Below are 25,358 nucleotides of genomic sequence, written 5' to 3' on the forward strand. Positions count from 1 at the left end.
GTAGTATCTCTGTATAGTAAAATCCCTCACAAGGATGGATTAGCTGCATTTCACAGATCCTTATCATCCTCAACAAACTATAAATACACCACTGAGGATGTTACACAGCTCATTGAATTCATACTTACACACAACTACTTCGCTTCAATAATGACATCTATCTTTAATGTATGGGTACTGCGATGAAAAGTAAAATGGCACCCCAATATGCCAATTTATTTATGGCTGACCTGGAGGAGAAATTCCTGAACAGCATGCAGCAAAAACCATACAGATACTATCGCTATATTGATGATATTTTCATCATATGTACAGAAGGTGAAGAAAACCTAAAACAATTTTGCTCATTGATCAACACTTTTCATCCATCAATCAAACTAAAAATGGAATACTCAAACACACGTCAACTTCCTAGACACTACAGTATACATCAGGGATAATAAGCTTCACAAATCAATATACAGGAAACCCACTGACAGATGCAACTACCTCCACAGTTCTAGCTTCTACCCCCAACACACGAAACGTGCCATCATACACAGTCAGGCCATTAGATACCACCGAATATGTTCTGACCCAAGAGACACAGATACACATCTCAGGACATTAGCAGACTCCTTCCATAAGAAAGGTTACAAGGACAAAACTATCAACACCAGCATAAACACAGCCTTGAGAACCCGAAGAGAAAATATACTTCAGTACAAAGAGAAAAAAAATAAACAACCGTGTACCTCTAGTAACCACATACAACCCAGCACTAGAAGGAATAAGAAAAATAATCAAAGATTTACAATCCATCATAACAGAGGATGGAACTCTGAAAGAAATATTCCAGCAACCCCCAATACTGGCTTTCAGACAACCCCCCAACCTCAGAAATAAACTAATCAGTAGGAAACTTCCTTCTGATTATGAGGTCACAAATAATGGAAGCAAACCCTGCAATAAAAAACACTGCAAACTATGCAACCAAATCAATCCATCAAAAAGTGTCAGACACTCAAAAGGGATCTTCAGTATCTCCGGATCATACAGCTGCACCTCTAGTAAAGTTGTGTACCTTATCCAGTGCAGATAATGTAGCAAAGGATCTTACGTTGGTGAAACAGGACAGAAGTTGCAAACAAGGATGAATTTGCACAGACATACCATCAAGGAACATAAAGAAGATGACCTCTGCACACCTGTGGGACACCATTTTGCACAACTGGACCACACTATGGAAGACCTCAATATTTTAGTTCTTAAAAGAAATTTCAAAACTATTCTGGAAATGAAAACATTTGAACTAAGAATGATATTTCCATTTGACTCGAGATAATGGCCTTAATTTGGATATGGGATTCCTCACTCATTATCCAACAGTTTTATGACACCCTCTGTGAGTGTTGTTAACCCCCCCCCACCCCCCAGTACTTGCTTTTGCTGTGTCTTATTTCTAGTCTAATCCTAGTTTTATAACCATTGCTGTGTACATTTGTGTGCGTTTCTTTCTTTCTATTTTTTTTCTCCCCCTTTCAACATCTCTTTTAACATTCTGCTAAAACTTTGTGAAGTAGTACTGCCTGGACCTTGAAGAAGGGGACATACCCCAAAAGCTTGTCCTCAAAATGGTATGTTAGTGCAAATAAAAAAAGTATCACGTCAGTACTCAGTTGTTTCTGTCATGGACTCTTCAAAATCTATCTAGTATGCTCCATACAATTCTGTACAACCCAGAGAAGCTGGACATAATGTAAATTGTCTTTACACATCCTAATTAGTATCTTATGCTTCTTCTAGTCCCTTGCAGTCCCATCCATGTTACAGCTACTATGGACTGCAATGTAAATGGAGCCACAGCCATCTGGGAGCCAAGTGTTGGAGCCGTGTCATATATAGTATTGTTCTCTGGATCAGATGGACATGAGGTTTCCTGTACATCAACAAACATGTCTTGTTCTGTTTCTGGATTGCACTGCGGAGAAATTTACAGTGTAACTGTCACAGCCTTTGATAACACTTGCCATGGCATATCATCAAATACCACCATCATTAGTGCAGGTAATATGCATTTATGTATAGTTTGTTTTAATCTTGAGCTAATGATAGTATAATAAATAACTTAGATATATGACTCACAACCATATTTATAAGGTTCTAGGACCCCTATATGTGGGTCTGTTGCCAAAAGCGATACAACAGATTGAAGCATTAAATAATAATAATAATAATACATTAAAAGTGTAAAAGTACATTTGTAACATTAAGAAGCATCTTTAATTGCTTGATTTGAAACAGGAAAACATGGAAAATTACTGCAGTAGTAGTGCACTCAAGTAATGATTGTTTTCAACATATCATCCCAACTGTAAATGTTGGCATGGGCGTTGAAATATTGACATAAGACTTGTGGTAGGATCTGCTTTTTGACAACAATGGCCGAAGTCCCCATCTTGTATCAGTTTGGTTGGGCTGTATATAACCAGCTTTAGGCAAATTATAACATCATCTGAAAGATACCAATCATTTAAAATGAAATATTTATGTATGGATAAATAACTATACTGTAGATCATATAGTGAACTTGCAGAATGCCTACTTTTTTGTCTAAAGTTCCCTATACATAGTAAGAATGAGATACTTAGGTGTTTGGCTCCAAAATATAATATGAACATATCCATAACATATATACAATATACAGTATATATATATAATATATATCTATATATATATATATATATATATATATTGTATACAAGGGCGGACTGACAACTCATGGGGCCCCCGGGCAATAGGGGATCATGGGGCCCCTGTGTCCTTGCCCAAACTCAAAAAAGCCTATGAAAAAGGTACCAGGGGCATCTCATGGGGCCCCCTACTTACCCTGGACCCTCGGGCAGTTTCCAAATGGTCAGTCCGCCCCTGATTGTATATATGTTAGGGATATGTGTATATTATATTTTGGAGCCAAATACCTAAGTATCTCATTCTTACTATGTATAGGCAACTTTAGACAAAAAAAGTAGACATTCTGCAAGTTCGCCATATGATCTACAGTATAGTTATTTATCCATACATAAATATTTCATTTTAAATGCTACAAATGTACTTTTACATTTTTATATATATATATATTTATATATATATTTCCAATTAGTACTTCTGGTTGGCTAAAGCAAACTCCTGGAAGAGGTCAGTAGAAGAACTGTGATAACTGCATATTATAACATATAGAATTGAATCCCCTGTGTCCCCAACAGGCAGCATAAAAATCTCTCAAACATGCAGGATATAAAAATCTGGTCTTCCCCAAAGCTAGTGGTAATATGATAGATGATAGTGTGATAGTTGATATTTACTGCAGACTGAAATTGGGGTACAAATGTCAGGATTTCTTAGAAGATGATAGCAAACTGTTCAGAAAGTATCAGACTGAAGTACCAAATCATTGAACAGAGATGAGGTCAGAACAGGCTGAAGGTTAAAATTGGCAGCAAGCAAAAAAAACAATCAAAAGATCAAGGCAGGCAGCAAGCAAAGGGAAACCAAAAACAATCCATGTTGTAAACAGTCAACCGAAGTAGCAGATATCCAAGAATTAGCTGAGTGCTTGTCGAAAACAGAGACAGAGGTCAAGCCTATTCATTAACATGATAACGGGTATGCAATTCATATATTCAGGATAAAGACACTTTGATTAAAACGCTGAGAGTATAGTGATAGTAAGCTGTGGTGACAGAAGCCAGGTGTGCAGCTTCAGTGCTATCTTCCAGCAAATTCTACACAGCTGCAGGTTGATCGGTAAACATATGGTAAGGAATACAGTAAAAAACCTGGATTGTATCCATATTTGTCTAAATAAAATATATATGCATAGTACTTGACTGACGGGGAACAGGCTATATATGAGCAATTTAGGCTCCAAATTTATATGGCTGGTGGTAGATGATATTACTTTTAGGATTGTATCTTTGTCCATGCTGATGTTCATTTCATGTATTAACAGTGCCGTGTAACCCAACCAATGCCAAAGCCACCATAGACTGTTCTTTAGCAGACCTTATAAGTGTCACCTGGAGCCCCAGCAAAGGAGCTGAGTCCTATGCAGTGACAGCTAAAGGAGATGATGGGCACACTCTTTCATGTAACACAACAACAAGTACATGTGATATCAAAGGTGTGCACTGTGGAGACCTTTATTCAATCTCAGTTACAGCGCGGGGCACAGGCTGCAGCAGCGACACTGTCTTCACTGCAGTTATTGAGACAGGTAATACAATTTTCACTTTCTATTTTATTGTTGTCAGAATATCTAATAACTGTCAGTGCTACACAATACATCATATGGAAGGAAACAAAGCTACTAACCTTGTAAAACAAAACATATATAAATATTAATGATAATATCAAGTAAATAAACTTTGAAGCAAGATTGAAGTTTGGGTGAAGTTTAGTTATACAGAATCTAGTCTAACATCAGTTCATGGAACAACCCAGCAAGGCTGCTTTTCTGTACTTCATGATATCTATGGCTCTCACTTTAGTACCTTGGGTTGTGGCCATCCTCTGAGTGGAAGAATAGTATTAAAGACTGATCTGGCCATAGATAAATATGCTATGGACTTGTTTTTAATAACAAATCTATAACACTTGACTGCAATACCATCAGCCCTACACTGAGATGAGCAGGCGTATTTATAAGGAGTGAAGAAAAGAACATTTCTGTACTGCCTATTGCAATCAGCTAAGCGCAAAATACAGATGAGTGACAACAAAATAAAAGCCAAGTTTTAAAAAATGTACATACACCACAAGCGCCAAACCAATTGTGAAATTGTGAACGATTGTGTCCAAAATTGTTCATAAGTGATCATATACAGTGAATGCTGGGACAAGGTCATCTAGTGCTCAGGGTAAAGATGCCAAGCTGTCCCCCGTCCTCCATGATGTATGAGCATCATGCATCAGCAAAAGTCCCCTCTCTCCCTCCCAATTAAAATCTTGCACTAATCTTCATGCTGGAAGCCAAACTTCTCTCCAAGAAAAAATGCTAAAATTACCCCTCTTCTCTGAAAATCCCCCCTCCCAGCACAAATGTTTGCCTCTCCAAAACCCTCTCCTAGCAGAGCCCCCCCCCCCATCACCCAATGACTCCTCTTAGCACAAATCCTCTCACCCCCAAATTTCTCCTTCTAGCACAAATCCTCTTCCCTCTCAAAATCTCCCTTTCCAGCCTATATCCTTCCCCCAACCCTTCTCCTAGCACCCCCAAAATCCCCCCTCCTAGAACATATCCTCCACCCCAAACCCCCTTCCTAGAAGAAACCCTCTGCCCCTCCCACAAATCCAACCTCCTAGCACAAATCTTCTTCCCACATTACCCCTTCTAGCACAAATCCCACCCACCCCCTCGTAGCACAAACACCCCCTGCCCCTTATTTCTCAGCACATATCTTCACCCCAAATGACCCTCTCTGAAAAAATCTTTTCTCCCAAATCTAACCTCCAAGCAAAAATCCCCCCCCCCCAAATCTCCCCTCCAAGCACAAATCCCCTCCCCTAGCACAAATCATCATCCTTCCAAAATCCCCCTTCCTAGCACAAAATCTTCCCCCCATCTAGCACAACCCCTCCGGCACAACTCCTCTTTCCTTCATAATCCCCACTCCTGGCACAAATAACCCCCCCCAAAAAAGAAATTCCCCCTCCTAGCACAGATCCTCTTCCCCACAACACCCCCATCAAAATTATCCTTTCTAGCACAAATCTCCCTCCCCCCTCTTAGCACAAATCCTTTCATCTCCAACACAAATGTTTATTATTCCCATTCATAGTTTCCCCAGTACAATTTTCGCCCTCCTTCTCTGAAGTTTACGGATCTCAGATGCAGCTCAGCATTTGGTCATACCATGTCTTTCTTCCCAGGTTCCACCTTATCTTGATACGTTAGAGTTGAGGAAGAGCATAAGAGAAGCTTCCTTTGGCCATGAAGTTTACTTTACTTTAGACAGGCAGCCAGCAGGTTTGTTTGTTTACCCGCCCCCTACCCACACTTTATGCTCATAAGACAGGAGCAGTCTAGGGAGGAGGTGGACAGATATTTAAAATGGCAGTAGAAATATGCAGATAGGGGCTGATAAGTAAAGCTTGCAAAGTCCCAAGCGGACAGCATTCCTGAGTCAACTCCTGAATTCATATTGAAGGAGGGAGAAACTGGAGGGGGTTGAAAGCAAAGCTTGTACAGTGATAGTTGTTCTAAAACCATCAGATGTCTGAGAAAATCTGATACGGTTGTAGAAAAATCTGCGCTGGTCAGGTAGGCTACTTGTGTGGCTAAGACAAAGCTAGAATCTGATGCAGAGACCAGTGTTAAAATAGAGTTCTGCAAGAGAAACTTTGTCAATCAGAGTGGTTTGTAGGCCTTCAGCAGAGCGAATGTTCACCTGAACGTTTGCTGCAGTTACGCAGAGCCTGATTTCCACCTTTATTATTGATGATGTTATTTCCCTATTGGGTATTCACAGAGTAGAGTGTGAAAAAGGGGTAAGTGTGTCTGTGAAGGAGTATGCTGCAACCCGGGTGTTGACCATGCTGCAGTGAAGTGCTCTAGGCAGATGTAGTGATAATAGTTTGACCTGTGGTGTGGCAATAAAATCAACCTAAGACTATGCTCTGAATGGTTAAATTTTACCATCAAGTTAGGAAAGTTTATTACTATACATGTGAATAACACAATTCCTGGTTTCCATATAATTTTAACAAAGAGCAAATACTGGTTTAGAAACCTAATACTACAGTACCAGTCAAGTACAGGATAAACCTGTATTACTTGTCAATGTTACTGGTTTCTAATTAGGGCCCAGGCTTTTCCCCTCACGGTGGGCATATCCCTGGAGGGATCTTAAGGGTCTAAGTTCCATAGCGATGGATCACTGCCCTGGACCTGTATAGCACTCTGCAACTAACTACACACATTGCACTTAGTGCTGATGTGCCAAACAGGATCCAGCGCTTGAAGCAACATTACAGGCTACCCCACAATGTGGGGTTCAAGCAAGGCTCCCAAGGTTATACCACAGTTGTACCTATCTGGATGCAATGCTTGTATTGTTGAATTAGAAGACAGTGAAGAGTTGAGAGAGAATAATGCAAATTATTTCCCCATAAGAGAGAAGAGCTCCATTGTCTTAAGACATTAGCAAACAGAGATCTCATGGAGTGGGGTAGGGTTAAATGGGTATGCCCAAGGGGGTGAGTCCATCAAAGCTTTGCCACTGTAAAATCACCTAAAGGTGCAAACCTATAACCCAGAATCTATGAATAGTCAGTCTGTGTCCTGTACTGTATGATTAAGATAGTGTATTTGCCCTATGTTCTGGGCATTGCTATTGTCAACCCATTTTGAGTTGACATTGCTGGTAAATTTAATTTAATATACGCAACAGTAGCTTTGTCTGTTTTTCCTCTTTTTATATCTTTCATTATTTTCAGATATTATTTGCAAATGAGTATACAGTGTGTATATATATATATATATATATATATATATATATATATATTATATATACAGTGGGTATAGAAAAGAATCACCCCCCTTTAAGTCACATTTTGTTGCTTTTCAGTGAGGACAGACACAGTTTTTGTTTTATCCAGCTGTAACAACTTATAACATCCAAGTGAAAGATATAGCACCAACATGTCAGAAAATATTTGTAAAACTTCAAAAACAGTGTCACTGAGTTGGAAAAAGGATCACCCCACCCCTTGAGTCAATATTTTATTGAGCCCCCTTTTGTTTCAATTACAGCCTTTAGTTTTTTGGGATATGTCTCTACTAACTTTGCAATATTTGCCCACACTTCTTTGCAGAACTGCTCAAGTTCAGTTACATTTGATAGTAACCATTTGTGGACTGCAGTCTTCAAGTCATTCCACAGATTTTCAATGGGCTTTAAGTCTGGGCTCTCACTAGGCCATGTAGGGACATCCACCTTTTTCTCCTTCAACCACTGTGTGGTCATTTCTGTTGTGTGCTTTGGGTCATTGTCAGGTTGGAAAGTAAATCTTCTTCCCATTGACATCTTTCTGGCAGAGGGCAGCAGATTTTTTCAGGAATTTGATTTTGCCCCATCCATTTTTCCTTCCATCCTGACAAGTGCTCCAGTCCATGCTTCAGAGAAACACCCCTGTAACAGCATATTACCGCCTCCATGCTTTACTGTAGGAATGGTGTTTTTTGGATGGTGAGCTGTATTAGATTTCTGCTAGAGATATTGTTTCTTTTTTAGGCCAAATAATTAAATTTTAGTCTCATCTGACTATAACACTTTTTTCCATGTGGCCTTAGAATCTTCAAAGTGTGTTTTGGAAAAGCTCAGTTATGACTGCACATGGCCTTTCTTGAGTACTGGCTTTTTCTTGTAACCCTGCCAAACAAGCCACATTTGTGGAGAATTTGTGATATTGTTCTCACATGCACACAATGACCTCTCTTTGTCATAAATTCCTGCAACTGCTTCAGAATTGCTGTAGACCTCTTGGTAGCTTCTCTGACTAGTTTCCTCTTGCCTTTCATCCAGTTTGGAGCGAATTCCTGATGGTGTTGTACCAATTACCTTCCACTTCTTAATAATAGCCTTCACTGTTCTTCTAGGCATTGATTAAGACTTTGACTTTTTTTATATCCATCTCCTAACTTGTGCCTGACCACAACTTTATCCTGGAGATCTGACAATGCCTTGCTACCCATGCTGAGCTAATCCAAAATGATCACAGCTGATCACAGTTGAAAGTCAAATGGCTTTGTGTGTCATTGAGAAGGTTATTAGCTACATCTAAATGAGTTTATAAGTCATTTTTAGGAGGGGGTAATCCTTTTTAAAACTCAGTGACTCTGTTTTTGATTTTTTTTTTTTCTGACATGTTGGTGTTTATATCTTTCACTTGGATGTTATAAGTTGCACTGAGCAAGTACAGCTGGATAAAACAAAAATTGTGTCTGTCTTCATTTCAGGCTGCAAAGCAACAAAATGTGATTCTTTTAAGAGGAGGGTGATTCTTTTCCATACTCACTGTATATACGGTAAAATCAAGACTAAAAATGAGAGCCTTGGAGCTTCTATCTTTAGCCACCTCCCACCCAGCCACTGCATATAAACAGCAGTGCAGGAGGTTCCTCGATTCAGGAGGACATACTTGTGCATCCTCCCTCTCATGTGCCGCATACGCGCTCTCTAGGGTGTACAGTGGCACGCTCTGTGATCCTTGTGTCCTTTGGAAACAAAAGATCACAAAATGGGGTGCAGGGCCAATTTCATGACCAATCTTTTTGCTCACACTTGTAAACAAAGGCTTCATGTTTGCAGCCTGTGAGGCATTACCTCTCACGGCAATCAGCTGTGAGACGGTACAGACTGCTTACTATAGTCATTGGGACTGTAGTGCATAGAGTGTAAAAAAATGAAAAACATTATCCCAGTCCCCTTTGGATCACTCTTCAGAGAGCATTTGGTAGGCAGTAAGGAGGTGTTGTATCTCCTCCTGTCTGCCTGTTTTAACTCCTTGGACCCCACGTCACTGCCACCAGTGTTCTGATTGCTGCCACAACAGTGCCAGTGTTACCAGACCAGAGCAGTCATCAATGGTCTTCCTGATCACCGCCACACCAGTCTCAGTGTTGCTATACTAGTGTAAGCCATCAATGGTGTTCCTGATCATTACCACACCAGTGACAATGTCACAAGACCAGTGCAGCCAGCAACAGTGTTCCTGATCACTAGCCACACCAGTTCTAGAGTCAAATATATATTCCATGGTTTGTAGACTCTATAACCTTCACAGAGACTAAATAATACACACCTTATTGGTTTTGTCACCAATGAAATGTATAAAGAAAGATAATTTGTTTGCAAAGTTTTATAACAGAAACTAAGAATAATTTTTTTCTCAAATTGTTTGGCCTTTTTTCCTTTAAACAGAAAAAAACAGTAGCAATTAAATATCACCAAAAGAAAGCTCTATCTGTCTCAAAAAATGTAATAAAATTCATATTGGTACAATGTTGCATGACGGAGCAATTGTCATTCAAAATGTGACAGTGCTGAAAATAAAAAATGGCCTGGGCAGGAAGGGGATGAAACAGTCCAGTAAACCCATTTTTGATAGGCCAGGGCAAGAAAACAGGTTTGCACTAAAACATACACTTTAAGGAGTTCATACTTGCTTGTCTCATGCTACCCAAATGCACCACCACAGCTAGATGCTGGCAAATATTAGGATGGCAAACGTGTTGCTTCCCTCTGCTTCCTCTAATGTACTCTTCAGTGTCTGAGCAGGTTAGATCTTCTGAAAGTTGAAACTTACAGGACAATTTGGTTGCTGTAGTAATGGATTGGGGTTGAAAGTGAGGAAGTTAAGTATAAATTCTTTTTGGAGCCCTCTGTCAAGCAAACCTCTTACTTTCCCTAGGCTAGACTTAAAAATTCCTTAGGGGCTCCTTTCACTCAGCTGCCAGTGTTTGGTGGTTGCAGGCTGTGAGGAACATTATGCACTAGCACTTTTTAACATATTTTAGTAGTGGGGAAAATATAGAACCAAAGTGAGTTTTTTTTATTTATGTTTTACCTTGTTAACCTGGTGACCCCCATTGTCCTTTGTCCTGATGTCACAGTATAAAAAATTGTGGAGTGATTTCCTCAGGGGAGTCACAAAAAAATAAGAGCCCGCCCCAAACTTTCTAAAAGAAATAAAAAGTTTTGGCTGGAGCTATAATTAAAAATGCAATAAATTACTTAACTTAATTAGGATGTCGCTGCTCTGTCATGCTCTGATTTTTATCATTTATCTGTGGCTTCTTAACCATCTTTACTGCTTAACATATCTTTATTTTCAGTTCCATGCACTCCGGACATAGTTAAAGTGCAAATTGACTGTTTGACAAATGAAGCTCTCGTGTCTTGGAAAGAAAACAATACCCATCCCACCTACCATACAGCAGTGACCACAGATCCTCTGGGAAAAGAACTGTCTTGTTCTGAGTTTAATCATTCCTGTTCCATATCTGGTCTGGAGTGTGGCCTTGAATACAGTTTCCAGGTGCATTCTTCTAACCATGACTGCAGCTCATTAAATAGTTCATCCTACGTATCTAAAACAGGTTAGTGCTGTAATCTACAAGAGAGACATTAGCAGTGTAGAATTATATGCCAACGGAATTATTGCAATAAAATATTTTTTTAGCAAGACTTACATCATATACTTTGGTACTAGTTAAAATATCAAGTATCACAGAGTATAATCATTGCTTAATTAAAATGGTAATCCGGTCTGTCATCAAAAACAAAGCACTAATGAAGAATGTCCCAAGAAGAGACAAATTTACAATGAGTTTGCAGTTTATTCTGTAGATTTCCTTTCATACTGGTCTGAACTATCAATGTGCTTATGAATGAGCAGGCAAATGGGAGACAAAGATGTAAAGCTTCCTTAGGAAACAGCAGGGCCACCTGTTTGGCTATACAATGTGCCAGAGCCTAAAAACATTTTAAGTTGACACAGTCCTATATTTTTATTCAGTAGAAATGTTGAAGATTATATTGTGCTTGTGTAAACTAAAATATGTTTAATGTATTTTTTACTGCAAAATGTGTGATTTGGTCAACATTTTGTCAAGGATTGTGGGGCATACAAATACAATAACAAAAATACCTAAAGCAATAACATTTATCAATTGCACAGGACCTCTGCTTTTGGAAGACATATACAATGTATCATGCAGGGAGGCAGGTCTTTAATGAGTTTCATATCTACAAAGGTTCATGGAATTTACTGTATATAGCCTTGGGGAACATCCTGATGTTTTATGTTACTTTGATGGGTTCAGGAAAACTCTTAGTTTGGGATGAAAGAGTGCCTTTTATTTCCACTGGTAAAATCTTGCATTAAAAGTATCCATTCATCCAAGCTGGGGTGCCTAACTTACAGCAATACAAAGCAGAGGTTATTTAACCACCTCCCACCCGCCATATATTTCAGTGACGGGCGCAAGGTGGTTCTCTCGTTCTGAGAGGACATCATATGACGTCCTCCCATTCTCACTGCACATGCGTGGCTCAGGGAGCGGCGATCGGCGGCGGTCCCTCGGACACAGCGGATCACCGATCACGGAAAGAGCCGAAGATGTCGGCTCGGTCATGTGATCAGCTGTGTCCAATCACAGCTGATCACATGAAAACAAGGAAATGCCGGTTATCGGCATTTCTCTCCTCTCGAGCTGTCATGCTGACAGCTCGAGAGGAGAGCCGGTAATCGGCTTTCCGTGGAGGGGACATGTACACTGATCATCAGTCCATCAGTGCCAGCTGTCAGTGTCGATCAGTGCCAGTGCCTATCAATGCCACATATCAGTGCATACCAGTGCACATCAATGCCACATATCAGTGCCCATCTGAGCTACCTTTCAGTGTCATCCATCAGTGTCAGACAGTGCCACCTACCAATGCCAATCAGTGCAACCTATCAGTGCCAGTCAGTGCAGCCTATCAGTGCCAGTCAGTGCTGCCTATCAGTGTGCATCAGTGCCACCTATCAGTGCCAGTCAGTGCCGCCTAACAGTGCCAGTCAGTGCTGCCTATCAGTGCCAGTCAGTGCCGCCTATCAGTGCCAGTCAGTGCCGCCTAACAGTGCCATATATCAGTGCCATGTATCAGTGCTGCCTTTCAGTGCCCATCAGTGATGCCTGTCAATGCCCATCAGTGCCACCTACCAGTGCCTCCTCATAAGTGCCCATCAGTGCCACCTATGAGTGTCCATCAGTGCATCCTATCAGTGCCCATCACTGCAGCCTCATTAGCGCACATCAGTGAAGGAGAAAAATCACTTATTTACAAAATTTTATAACAAAAACTAAGAAAAAACATTTTTTTTTCAAAATTTTCAGTGGTTTTTGGTTTGTTTAAGAAAAAATAAAAAACCCAGAGATGATTAAATACCACCAAAAGAAATCTCTATCTGTCACAAAAAAATTATAAAAATTTCATATGGGTACAGTGTTGCATGACCACGCAATTGTCATTCAAAATGTGACAGTGCTGAAAGCTGGAAATGGGCCTGGGCAGGAAGGGGGTATAAGTGCCCTGTAGGCTACTGGTTAAAGGCTCCCATATAAGAAACTTATCAAGGGAACCACAAAGGCTGCCCAACAAAATTCAGAAAATTTGGTGTATGTGGTGGGCAGAATCTTCTACTAGTTGTACACCAGATGTAGCCCCTATTTGATTTGAACAGTGGCTCTTACATGTTTAGGTCTGATGTACCCAGGCTGCATTGCCATATGCCCATTTGTGATCTGTTATGTCTAAGGGTACTACTAAGTTTAAAATATCCCTATATTTGGGATGGATTTGGGATGGCACACAACGACTTTGCCTCAGCTTTTTTTTGTAGTTTCTCAACTGATTATACTCTAATTATATGGGCTAGAATATTATTTGAGTTTATTCCTGCAGTCTGTGATTAGGTCTTTCATTTCATTTGTCTTCAGCAAACTGATAACTTGCCAATTGTCTGTGTAATACATACCTTCTGTGTATGCTATATAGCAGAGACCTTGTCTTTTCTATTCCTTTCCTAAATATGTACATAGGTGCTTGTCTTTGTCAGTATTGATACTGTTACTTTATGCTCATTTCAATAATTTTAAAAACTATTTTGGTTTAAAAAAGTATCAATCCAGAGTTAATATAGTTTTGCATAGATGCTGCCAAGTTGAATAGCACCTTGGAATTTTATAACTCTCAGGAACACTAAGTTGATGGAGTCACATTTCCCAGTGGTTTTTCCATAATGTTGAATAAGCAAGATACTATGGAATTTAGCTATAAGATAGTGACACATTTGGTATAACCATTTGGGAATAGGGGAGGATACAAATTCATGTGAAGTAATCTTGCAAACCTGCACCTAAGATGATTCAATCCACCATCACCAACTCAGAGCCAAAACCTTTGTTTAGTGGGGGTTGCCTGTTTTCGTTTCTGCATTGGTTCCAGTCATATACTGGAGTCCATTTTTAATATCTTCTTTACATTTTGGTCAAGTTGAATTAGGATTTGACCTGTAGTATTTTATGTAAAATAGTCTGTCATTATCTAACTAAGGGCTAATGTACACAGGCTTCTGAGAACAATCAAGGTCATCTTGAGATCAGTTTGTGCTTTCTCTTAAGCCTAGTACACATGATCAGAAAATCGTACTAAAAATGCCACTATCAAAGCAATTGTATGATAATCTTTCATCTGAAATTATTAGAAGGGACAAGCACGATAATGTTTCTCATACGTAATTCGTTTAATTAACACAGTTTTCATCTGAAAATACAATACAAATACAATACATTACATCACTTCCAAATTTTTATTCTGTCCTATAAGAATTTTCGTAACTTTAGTAACCTCGTCACTTATGATATGAGACTAGTATGCAACACAAAACGGACGGTCATTTGTCTGATATTCTCATCGTGTGGCTTTACTCCCAAATACAAGTCAGTATAAATTCATAGCCACAAATGGCAAAGGCATCAACTGCAAGGCGGAAGCAATGCAAAGGGATCACTAATGCTTTACAATTTCAAATTATTCTAAAATGCCTGTGTATGTTAGCCTTGGAAAGGCAAACACTGTTAGTTACATCAGTAAATAAAAGGAACAATATACTAAATCATGTTTTTATTCCACAAAATTATCTAATGCTATTTTTTATTTTCAGCTCCCTGTCAGCCCAAAGATGTTATAACAAATGTACAATGTGAAAACAATGATGGAATTATATCCTGGGCAGAGAGCAGAGGGGCAATACATTACATGGCAACACTAACTGGAAGTGGATCAAGTCTGAACTGTAACACTACAGATACTACCTGCTCATTTAGAGGATTGCAATGCAGCCAAACATACAGTGTAAATGTTGTGGCCATGGATGACAAATGTCTCAGTGTATTATCTGCCATTGGTACATTTCCAACAGGTAGGTAGAAAATATATTGCCCATGTGAGCATTTCCAATAGTTTTGCAGAAAACGATATTTCTTTGTGTACCTCAGAAATCATATAAATCAACAGAATTCCTGACATGTAAGAAAATACAGCAACAGGGTAATGTTTCCAACGGGAAAAGAGCAAACAGGAGGCGCAAACCCCTAGTGCATTATCCAAGGTTTATTTATAAGTAAAAAGTATAAAAACATACTCACAAACATAGCATGTATGTAAAGCTTAGTAGTAAGGTAGAGATGGCCATAACAATGGCGGGGTGTCCAACTGTCAGTATGGTTGATTTTTTGATGCGTTTCGGGGACGAATCCCTTTCCTCAGAGCTAGTGACCAGCCTGGATGTAGGTCATGCTATAAATAGCTATGGCTGAAGACTTATAGAGCTAAGCTGCTCCCCTTGAGCTCGTTAAAGGGAGAGGGGAAGAAGGGGGTCAAAATCAACCATAGATACCAAAAGTACTAGTAATCACAATGTAAACAGAATGAAACAAAAAAACCACATGCTTGTGTCATTACGACAACCAATACATAAACATCTCAAAACATAATGAAAATAGTACTGTGAAGTAATAAAAGTATTGGAAATTGAATGACACTGAATTGGTAATACAATACATTAAAATATATACTTAAAATATAACAGCCAAGGAAATATGAATTATTCACCCTTGTTCTACAGAATCTCATGTCAGGAGTAAATCTGGTTTAAGTTAAAAATGTTAAAAAATGTATTTACAATATATATATAAAAAACAGCTAATGAAGTGTACATTATCCTCATTTGTTACACAGTACCTCATGTCAAGATCAAGTCAGGAATGCGAGTGCAGGGTACATTTTTACATGAATTGTGCTGCTCATAATATTTGGTAACTGTGAATGTCTGGATTGGAAGTGCTGTGTGTGATGAGTAATGAAACAGGTAGTGAAAGGTAGTGAAAATGGCTGCTGGAAGCGAGCTTTATGTTTTATTTTTAAACAGCAATTACAGAGTTTCAGGTGAATTGCATAGCAAAATGGTCACTGTTCACAGTGCAACAAAGCTCCAGAATGCTGACATTAACATATGAACAAATGTTCAGAACTTGCTGCTTGAAACAGTGGAACCATGACATAGAAAAGTAACTACAGTAATAAAATGAAGAGTCATGTGGTTCAAGTTCATATACTATATTGATAAGCAAATTGGTATTTCAGCTATTTGTTTTAGTGGGAATCTAGGAGTTAGTGATGCTTCTGAGCTTTTGCTTTGATATATGGCTAAGATTGTACAACACCATGCTATGATTTTTTATCAGAAAAATGTAAGTAGGTGTCAATTACATTATTCACTTTTGTTTACAATAAAATTGTCCTAGTATTTAAAACTAAATGCAAGTCTGCTTTACTGGGAGAATTATTTGTTGAAATGAACTGGTGAGAAGAAATGTCTGAGTTGATGGCAACAGAAAACTTGTCTTCAAATACTGAATAATTCACTGTCCAAAGGAAGCTAAAATCTGGCATAACATTTCTCAAAAAGTTAGTAAACACATGCTTGATTCAGTTTCACACAAGTGTTTGACTGCAAATGGATGACATAGTTCTTGTTAGTTTTCATTTAATGAAGTCGTTTCTAATGAAAATGAATTTGTTTTAGGTTAAAATAGAGTTCATAAAACCTTTAAATGTTGCAGTTTACATTTCTGCCAATATATTTTTGCTGTATGCCCCAGAGGGCATATTTGTGTTACTAAACTTCACTGACAATTCATGAAACTTTGGTTTGCATTTTGTGATTTTTGATTCACTGTATGCTAGTATGATGTAAATATGTATTGTTTTATATATGTTATATGCGCTGAGTGGAACACTTCTGGACATAGCTTTCAATATGATCACATATAGTTTATTTATTAGATATAGTGCTACATATTTTCTTTTTAGTTTGTTTTACACTGTTAATCATGTGTCATGCAAGCTGCTTTTTCTGGGTCTTTAAAGTCTTCTACGTCTGTACACTGCCATCTTACTCGAAGTCTTTGTATATGTAGCACCCTTCTAGATAGCCAGGAGATAACCAGGTTTTTTTTTTGTGAGAAAGGATGAATAGTAGCTTGGGCATGAGTCAGCCTTGGTGTGAGTCAGCCTTGGTGTGAGTCAGCGAGTTCAATTTAGGTCAGGGCTGAGGGCACTGCAGGTCAGTTCCTGATACCTCCCCCTGATCTAGACACTTGGAGAAGTCTGTAGAATTCATTGGGTGGGGGTGAGGAGGAGCTGTCCTGCACAATTTAAGGACTCTGGCCAATCCCTGAGCACAAGGCTTGGCATGGGGCCAGGGCAGCCTTACATTTGTGAGAGAGCCTGCTCCGCAGCAGGAGATTTTGGGTGGAAGATACAACTGAGAGGCTGGGATGCAGGAGCCTGGGAGGGCGCCCAGTGGGAAAGGGTCTATCTCCAGGCTGAGGCTGGAAAGAAAGCATCTCTCAACCCCAGCAGTCCTCTAAGAGAAGACCACCTGTGCAGCAGGGAAGGAGCCAGCCCAGCAGAAAACCTTAAGGCAGCTACAAGCTCATAGGTGAGGAACAGTGAGTACGCTTACACCCCCTGGGCCGGATAACGGGAAAGGGCATTCAGGTGGGAAACCTGACTATCCCCCATCTGGGACTGCTTGATCTTAGGGGACAGATTCTGGGTCCCCTTTCCCGGGGATTCACCCAGTACAGCTGGATGAGGAGAAGATTTAGCTGGGATCTGGGGTGGTGCATCAGGAGAGGTTGGAGAGCTCTCCAGGAAGAAACCCTTTTATGCTGTTTAGAGACTTGTTCATAGTTACTAAGGAGATGTTCTCCTTGGGCATCCCATACACCCCTCAACTTCATCCAAGTTCGATACCCCTAATAAAACAAGAAAAACAAGCTCAGGGACTGTTTATTGTCTCCAGAATGTAAGTTTGTGAAAAATGTGTGCTGCCTGGCTGTGCAGGACTATAGGGAGACCCAAATCTTCAGTAACTCCTAAGGGGGTAATGCTACACATATATATTTATATATACTATATATATAAATTTACAATATGGCTGCTGTGATGCTTTTGTACAAATGGCTTGGGTTATCCACTCCAACAAATTATTGCCATTTGCAACTCAGGTGACCAGGAGCAAAGGCTATGCTCTGCATTCTACATTGTTCCTTATTTCTGGTGGTGAACCTGTAAAGTTTTCAGACAAACGTTTATGATTTGCAAACTTTTCAAACCCCAGGGATTCTCTGTAAACCCATGGTAGCGGCAAATCAAAACCTAATCCCTGCTGACAGAAATAAATTAACGTTTTTACATGAAGACCCTAATATCCTAGATGGTTTACTTTGATCTTAAGATCTATGTAAAGTCAACATTTTTTGTTTTTGGATAGCATATAGAAGGGTTAGAAACTCTTTCAAGTTTCATTGCTAAAAGGAACACAAGGGGGCACCTCTAATTGCAGTATTAAAAATAATTTAATGAACCATAAATATAGCACTCACATGTGTGAAAAAGCAAAAAAACATTAGAAGTGTGAAGACCACTGCCACTAGTCATGGTATGTGGTATGTTTGTAGTGGCATCCAGGACCAGATGGAGCCAAAAAACAAGCCAGACATCTGCGCACCATGGAAATCAATGGTTTTTATGGTTGGAAAGGACCGCGGAAACGGAAGTGACGTCAAAGAACCACACGACCGGAAGTGGCATCAGGGAAGGAGGGTCCTTAGCCTAAGTAACACGTTTTGGAGCACCAATCAGCTCCTTTGTCAAAAGTGCATAGAACTATGTGGGCGGGGAAAGGGCAGTCTTAATACACTACTAAGGAGGATCATAGGAGACTAACAGAGTTAATTAATATATCATTATCACGGGGTTCCGTTATATAACATAGCAACAATGCATCATAATAAAAACCATATGGTATGTCTTTATACAAACCCCGTAATACCTTTTATTATTTAAATACTTATTTATTATAATGATTAATATATTTTTAGTTACCCTTTGTAATGGTAAATAGTGCTGGATTCCACTGCAATATATCCGTTTTGTATCATTTTATTTTATAATCTTGTTGTATAGGCATGTAATTTCCCTTTTTATATATATTTTTTAATTCTCATGTATTTTATCCATGTGTACTGTATGTGTGTGCGTGCAGATATATGTACATACGGTATCTCCCAGAAGTGAGTACACCCCTCACATTTTTGTAAATATTTTATTATATCTTTTCATGTGACAACACTGAAAAAATAACACTTTGCTACAATGTAAAATAGCGAGTGTACAGCTTGGATAAGAGTGTAAATTTGCTGTTCTCTCAAAATAACTCAACACACAGCCATTAAAGTGTAAACCACTGGCAACAAAAGTGAGTACACCCCTAAGTGAAAATGTCCTAATTGGGTCCAATTAGCCATTTTCCCTTCCCGGTGTCATGTGATTCGTTAGTGTTACAAGGTCTCAGGTGTGAATGGGGAGAAGGTGTGTTAAATTTGGTGTTATCACTCTCATCCTCTCATACTGGTCACTGGAAGTTCAACATGGCACCTCATGGCAAAGAACTCTCTGAGGATCTGAAAAAAATAATTGTTGCTCCACATAAAGATGGCCTAGGCTATAAGAAGATTGCCAAGACCCTGAAACTGAGCTGCAGCAGAGTGGCCAAGACCATACAGCGGTTTAACAGGACAGGTTCCACTCAGAACAGGCCTTGACATTGTCGACCAAAGAAGTTGAGTGCACGTGCTCAGCGTCATATCCAGAGGTTGCCTCTGGGAAACAGACGTACAAATGCAGCCAGCACTGCTGCAGAGGTTGAAGGGGTGGGGTGTCAGCGCTCAGACCATACACCACACACTGCATCAAATTGCTCTGCATTGCTGTCGTCCCAGATGGAAGCCTCTTCTAAAGATGATGCACAAGAAAGCCCGCAAACGGTTTGCTGAAGACAAGCAGACCAAGGACATGGATTACTGGAACCATGTCTTGTGGTCTGATGAGACCAAGATAAACTTATTTGGTTCAGATGGTGTCAGGCATGTGTGACCAGGTGAGGAGTACAAAGACAAGTGTGTCTTGCCTACAGTCAAGCATAGTGGTGGGAGTGTCATGGTCTGGGGCTGCATGAGTGCTGCCAGCACTGGGGAGGTACAGTTCATTGAGGGAACCATGAATGCCAACATGTACTATGAAATACTGAAGCAGGGCATGATCCCCTCCCTTTGGAGACTGGGCTGCAGGGCAGTATTCCAACATGATAACAACCCCAAACACACCTCCAATACGACCACTGCCTTGCTGAGGGTAAAGGTGATGGACTGGCCAAGCATGTCTCCAGACCTAAACCCTATTGAGCATTTGTGGAGCATCCCCTTAAACAGAAGGTGGAGGAGCGCAAGGTCTCTGATATCCACCAGCTCCTTGATGTCGTCATGGAGCAGTGGAAGAGGACTCCAGTAGAAACTTGTGAAGCTCTGGTGAACTCCATGCCCAAGAGGGTTAAGGCAGTGCTGGAAAATAATGGTGGCCACACAAAATATTGATACTTTGGGCCTAATTTGGATATTTTCACTTAGGGGTGTACTCACTTTTGTTGCCAGCGGTTTAGACATTAATGGCTGTGTGTTGAGTTATTTTGAGGGGGCAGCAAATTTACACTGTTATACAAGCTGTACGCTCACTACTTTACATTGTAGCAAAGTGTCCTTTCTTCAGTGTTGTCACATGAAAAGATATAATCAAATATTTACAAAAATGTGAGGGGTGTACTCATTTCTGTGAGATACTGTACATACCACATGGATTTTATTATGATACATTGTTGCTATGTTATGTAACAGAACTCCATGATAATGATATATTAATTGACTCTGTTCGTATCCTACGGTCCTCCTTAGTTGTGTATTAAGACCGACCTTACCCCACTCATATAGGCCTATGCACCAATATAAATGGGAACTGTTGTCTTAGCCAATCAGGTTTGACAAAGGAGCTGATTGGTGCTCTTAAACGCGTTACCTAGGTTACGGACCCACCTTCCCTGGCGCCACCCCTGGTTGTGCTTTCCACAGTGGTTCTTTGTTGTCACTTCTGGTTCCGCGGTCCTTTCCAACCATAGGAGCCGATGCTATCCGTGGAGCGCAGATGTCCGGCTTGTTCTCGGCTCCATCTGATCCTGGATGTTGCTACAAACATACCATCTGACAAGCGGCTGTGGACCTCACACTTCTAATGATTTTTTACTTCTTCACACATGTGAGTGCTATATTTATGGTTCATGAAATTATTTTTAATACTGCACTTAGAGGTGCCCCCTTGTGTTCCTTTTCGTTTCTGCAGATATAAATTCCAGTCTCCCGTTGGTGCTGCCTATAGGTGCTTTATGAACTTTAGTAATTTGTATGGACTTTTTATGATATGGACAAAATGGACTTAACATTGCTCTATTGTTAATTATCTGCATCCCATACTGTTCTTTACTTCAGATTTGTGCCCTTTGCCATTTGTATATCTGCTTCTGTCTGTCTGTGTCTGCACTAAATATTGATAGGGGACACTATTATCTTTGTTACAATGCTAGTAAATAAACAATTTTGAGTAGTCACAGAAAAAGGGGTAAAGGGGGAAATCTAGCGGTAGGGAAAACTGCGTAAGAGGCTTCACGCACACTTTAATTTTCTGCAAGTTATATTGTATGTAAGATGATTACTGTGCGATCATTCACTTTGGCAATCACATCTAGGTAATGTATTTTTTCATGTACAGTTCTTTTTAATTGAGAAATCTTACATAATATACTATATTTCTTTTTCCTCAGCTCCTTGTCAACCCCAAGGATTCAGCATTGACCTTGACTGCAGCAATCAGACAATTTCCATGTTGTGGGAAAAGAGTAATGGAGCCCAGCTATACAGAGTGGAAGTTGAAAGCGTCAGTGGTGAACTAAACTCATACACCACAACCGGTCTCTTCTTTAACTCTGAGGTTTTGTCATGCAGCCAGACATATGGTTTTACAGTTATGGCAATTGGTGAAACATGCAATAGTTCCAAAAGTCTGACACTTTATGAAAACTCAGGTAGTGACAATTTATCTTTCATAATCATAAAAAGTCACCATTTCATAAACTCTCACTGAATTATTTACATTGTACTATTTACTAGGCAATGTTTTTTTAACAAGTGGCAATATGTATTGTAGAAATTAAATAATCTCTGATATTTTCTGTTTTCCCAGCACCCTGTGTACCAATTGATGTGCAATACACAACCAGTTGTCCTACCACAATGGCCTTAGTGACATGGTCTGCAAGTGAAGGAGCTATTGATTATCATGTATCAGCTAGTGCTCCTGGAGGGCTAGAAAGTCATTGTAACAGCTCCAGTACCAGCTGCTCATTATCAGGCCTAGACTGTGGCTTGTCCTATAATGTCCAAGTAGGGGCTGTAGGCCAGAAATGCAGCAGCAATGGCAGCTCATTGGTGTTTCTGGACACAGGTAATTGTTACACACATTTTAATGTTCATTAGTACTTAACCTAGACGTGCCAAACTGGCAGTTCATACTGCCTTGAATACCAAGGGCTGACACAGTATTTAAGTCTTCCATTAATCGTTGAAAACCATTGCATGCAGAGGGGGATTATATAGAAAATAGTGAGTATTTCCATCTTTGGCTTGACACTTGTGGTGGGTGGTATGCCCATTACTCTTGATGGTGTTTCCCAGTGCATGTTTGGGATTTTGCCAAAAAGGTAAAGATGCTTTGCTAGCCCTAGGATTTAGTTGCCAGTTTAAATTATGGGCAGCATGTGTTGCTGGAGCCTTATCAAGTGTTCTCTAATTTGCGATTATATACAGTATCTCTGTCTTTGGTAAGGCATTCGTTACAGTATAGGAAATTTCTTTAAACTCTTAAATTATATTGATTCCTCCTGCCCACATACATCCGTAAGTCTTCAAACCTATATGTCTTATATTTCTAGTCAGTCTTTTTTACTTTGATGTAGAAAAATTATAGTTATAAGAGTTTAATGATCAATTACATAAAGCTGATCTATAAATGCATCCACTTAATAACCCATTTAATCTATAGACTATGACCTTAATATTTTTGAGTAGTAAAGATAAAAAAAAAATGTGGTTTGTGTTTAACAGCCCCCTGTCTGCCAAAGAACTTGGAAGTCCACATAGACTGTACAAATAACTCAGCCATTTTGTCTTGGGCGGAGAGCAGAGGGGCACAGCACTACGTTGGCAAAGTGATATCTGATCAGGACTCTGTCTATTCATGTAAAACTGAAGGCACAACCTGCATTGTACCAGACCTAAGCTGTGGCACCGTCTACTCCTTCTCTGTGCTGGCTATGGACATGCAGTGCAACAGTTCATTTACTGAGCCTGTATTGTCTGGTATGGGTAAGTTTTATAGATACAAAAGCTAAGTATTTGTATATTTGTATGCTGAGTTATAGTTAAAATGATTTACTGAGATATACAAATTGATGGTTTTATGACCTTACAATTTATTTGTTTTATAGCCCAGATTGTCAGTAGACGGTAACAAAAACAGTCAGATTTAAGTCTCTGTGCCTGTGCTAGGCGTTTATGGAAGGTGATGGAACATAGTGCAGTTTAAAGTGAAAATTCATAGCTGCATTCGTTCCTCCCATTTCCTTTCTGTCGCGCCACCATCTAGCAAGGTCCAGCATGTGCCACATCTATGCACACACAGTGGCTTTTCTTTGTATGTGCACGGAATATGCCATTTCTATCATATGGCATCCTAGTTACCGGCAGCATTTATGCTCATGCGCCTAAAGCTTGGTGTGTGCACAGATGCAGTTCATTGAACATAAAGGGCAAAAAGACCAGGCCTTCTGGAGCATTGTGCTGAGGATTTTTTAATCAAAGATAACATCTGGTTACAATAACAATAGACATGTTTGCCACAAACTGAAGACATTATTTCATAAGAACCTCATAACAATTGTGAAGCATGGTGGTGGAAATGTTATGGTTTGGATTTGCTTTGCTGCTTCAGGACCTGGGCAGCTTGCAGTCAAAAATTCAACTATACATTCTACATCATATCAAAGTGTGATGGATGAGAATATGAGGCCATCTATCCAAGGCTGAACAGAAAATTAGTCTTTCAGTTTGATAATGATCAGAAGCACACTAGCAAATCCACCAAGTAATCCCTAAAAAGAGCTTGGACCAATGTGACTATGTATACACCATACCTGAACAATGCTGATGAAAGTTGGAAATCACTGAAGTGAACACCACTACTCCAGTGATCACCACGTTCTTCCAGGTCCCCATGCATAGAGGTTGCTCTGCTGCATTCTGAACACAGGAGGTGGGCCGCTCAGCACAGACACCATTCAGAGAATGCTTTGCATTTTCTGAATGAATGCAAAGTGTTTATTAATCGGAGAAAGTGGAGAGGGCAGTGACATCATGGAAGCTAATGGGAATTCCTGTAGTAGTGGTTTCTGCTACAGTGATTTCCAGCTTCCAGGGGCATTGGCCAGGTATGGCATATGGATAGTTACATTGGTCCAAAATGGAACAATGTAAGTATGTATAAAATATGCACACCTGGAATTCATCTTGAAATTGTTCTGTGAGCTGGAAATCTTTGTTTTCATCACATTCTGGCAATAGTGGTGGGATCCGAAAGTATAATTGTCACACAGACAACCTGTTCATTTGTACAAACTTTTGTTGTGTTTGGTGTTTATTACAGTCCCTTGTCCTCCTGACGAAGTGGAAACTTCAATTTATCGTGGATATGTGAAGCCACAGGAAGTGGAGATATCCTGGAATGGAAGTCATTGTGGTACAGATTACATGGCCACAGTCCAAGGACAAAATGGATATGATCCAGAGTCCTCTTTTACTCTGAATTCATACTGGACATCGTACATGGACTTCTACATCCCAGTACCCTGCAGCTCATTTTACAATGTTACAGTAACTGCTCGCAACACGGCGGGATCAAGCTATCCTAGCACACCTATTGCAGGTTACACAGGTCTGTGCATGAATTTACACATACCATTTTCGTATTGCAAAAATTTACATTAAAGTATAACAAAAGACAAAGACAGGAAAGAAAGGAACAGGAGGCACCAATCTAAGTGCAGTGGTAAAAGTCATATTTAATATGTAGGATTAAAAACACGAACAATAAACAAGCTCATCTGTGTGGGAAAAACTACCGTTCCTGTCCATCCTGTAGGTACCGCCAGCAATGCCATAGATGTCAGCTGGATGGTAAAGTAACTGAAATCTTTAATTTTTG

At 39.7% G+C, this 25,358-nt stretch overlaps 1 protein-coding gene across 1 annotated transcript in view; it reads left to right on the forward strand.

Moving 5' to 3' along the window:
- The window catches only part of LOC149450900 (uncharacterized), a 222,272-nt gene that overhangs the window by 183,470 nt on the left and 13,444 nt on the right, over nt 1-25,358 (forward strand). Inside the window, exons 38-45 of the mRNA XM_089691268.1 lie at nt 1,786-2,046; nt 3,992-4,255; nt 10,877-11,140; nt 14,752-15,009; nt 21,865-22,125; nt 22,284-22,544; nt 23,204-23,464; nt 24,801-25,088. Of these exons, the coding sequence (XP_089547394.1) occupies nt 1,786-2,046; nt 3,992-4,255; nt 10,877-11,140; nt 14,752-15,009; nt 21,865-22,125; nt 22,284-22,544; nt 23,204-23,464; nt 24,801-25,088 (2,118 nt within the window). The remainder of the gene's footprint in view (nt 1-1,785; nt 2,047-3,991; nt 4,256-10,876; nt 11,141-14,751; nt 15,010-21,864; nt 22,126-22,283; nt 22,545-23,203; nt 23,465-24,800; nt 25,089-25,358) is intronic.

This window comes from Staurois parvus, unplaced genomic scaffold (assembly GCF_062004578.1).
Source record: "Staurois parvus isolate SC_StPar_1 unplaced genomic scaffold, SC_StPar_1.0 ptg000560l, whole genome shotgun sequence".
NCBI lineage: Eukaryota > Metazoa > Chordata > Amphibia > Anura > Ranidae > Staurois > Staurois parvus.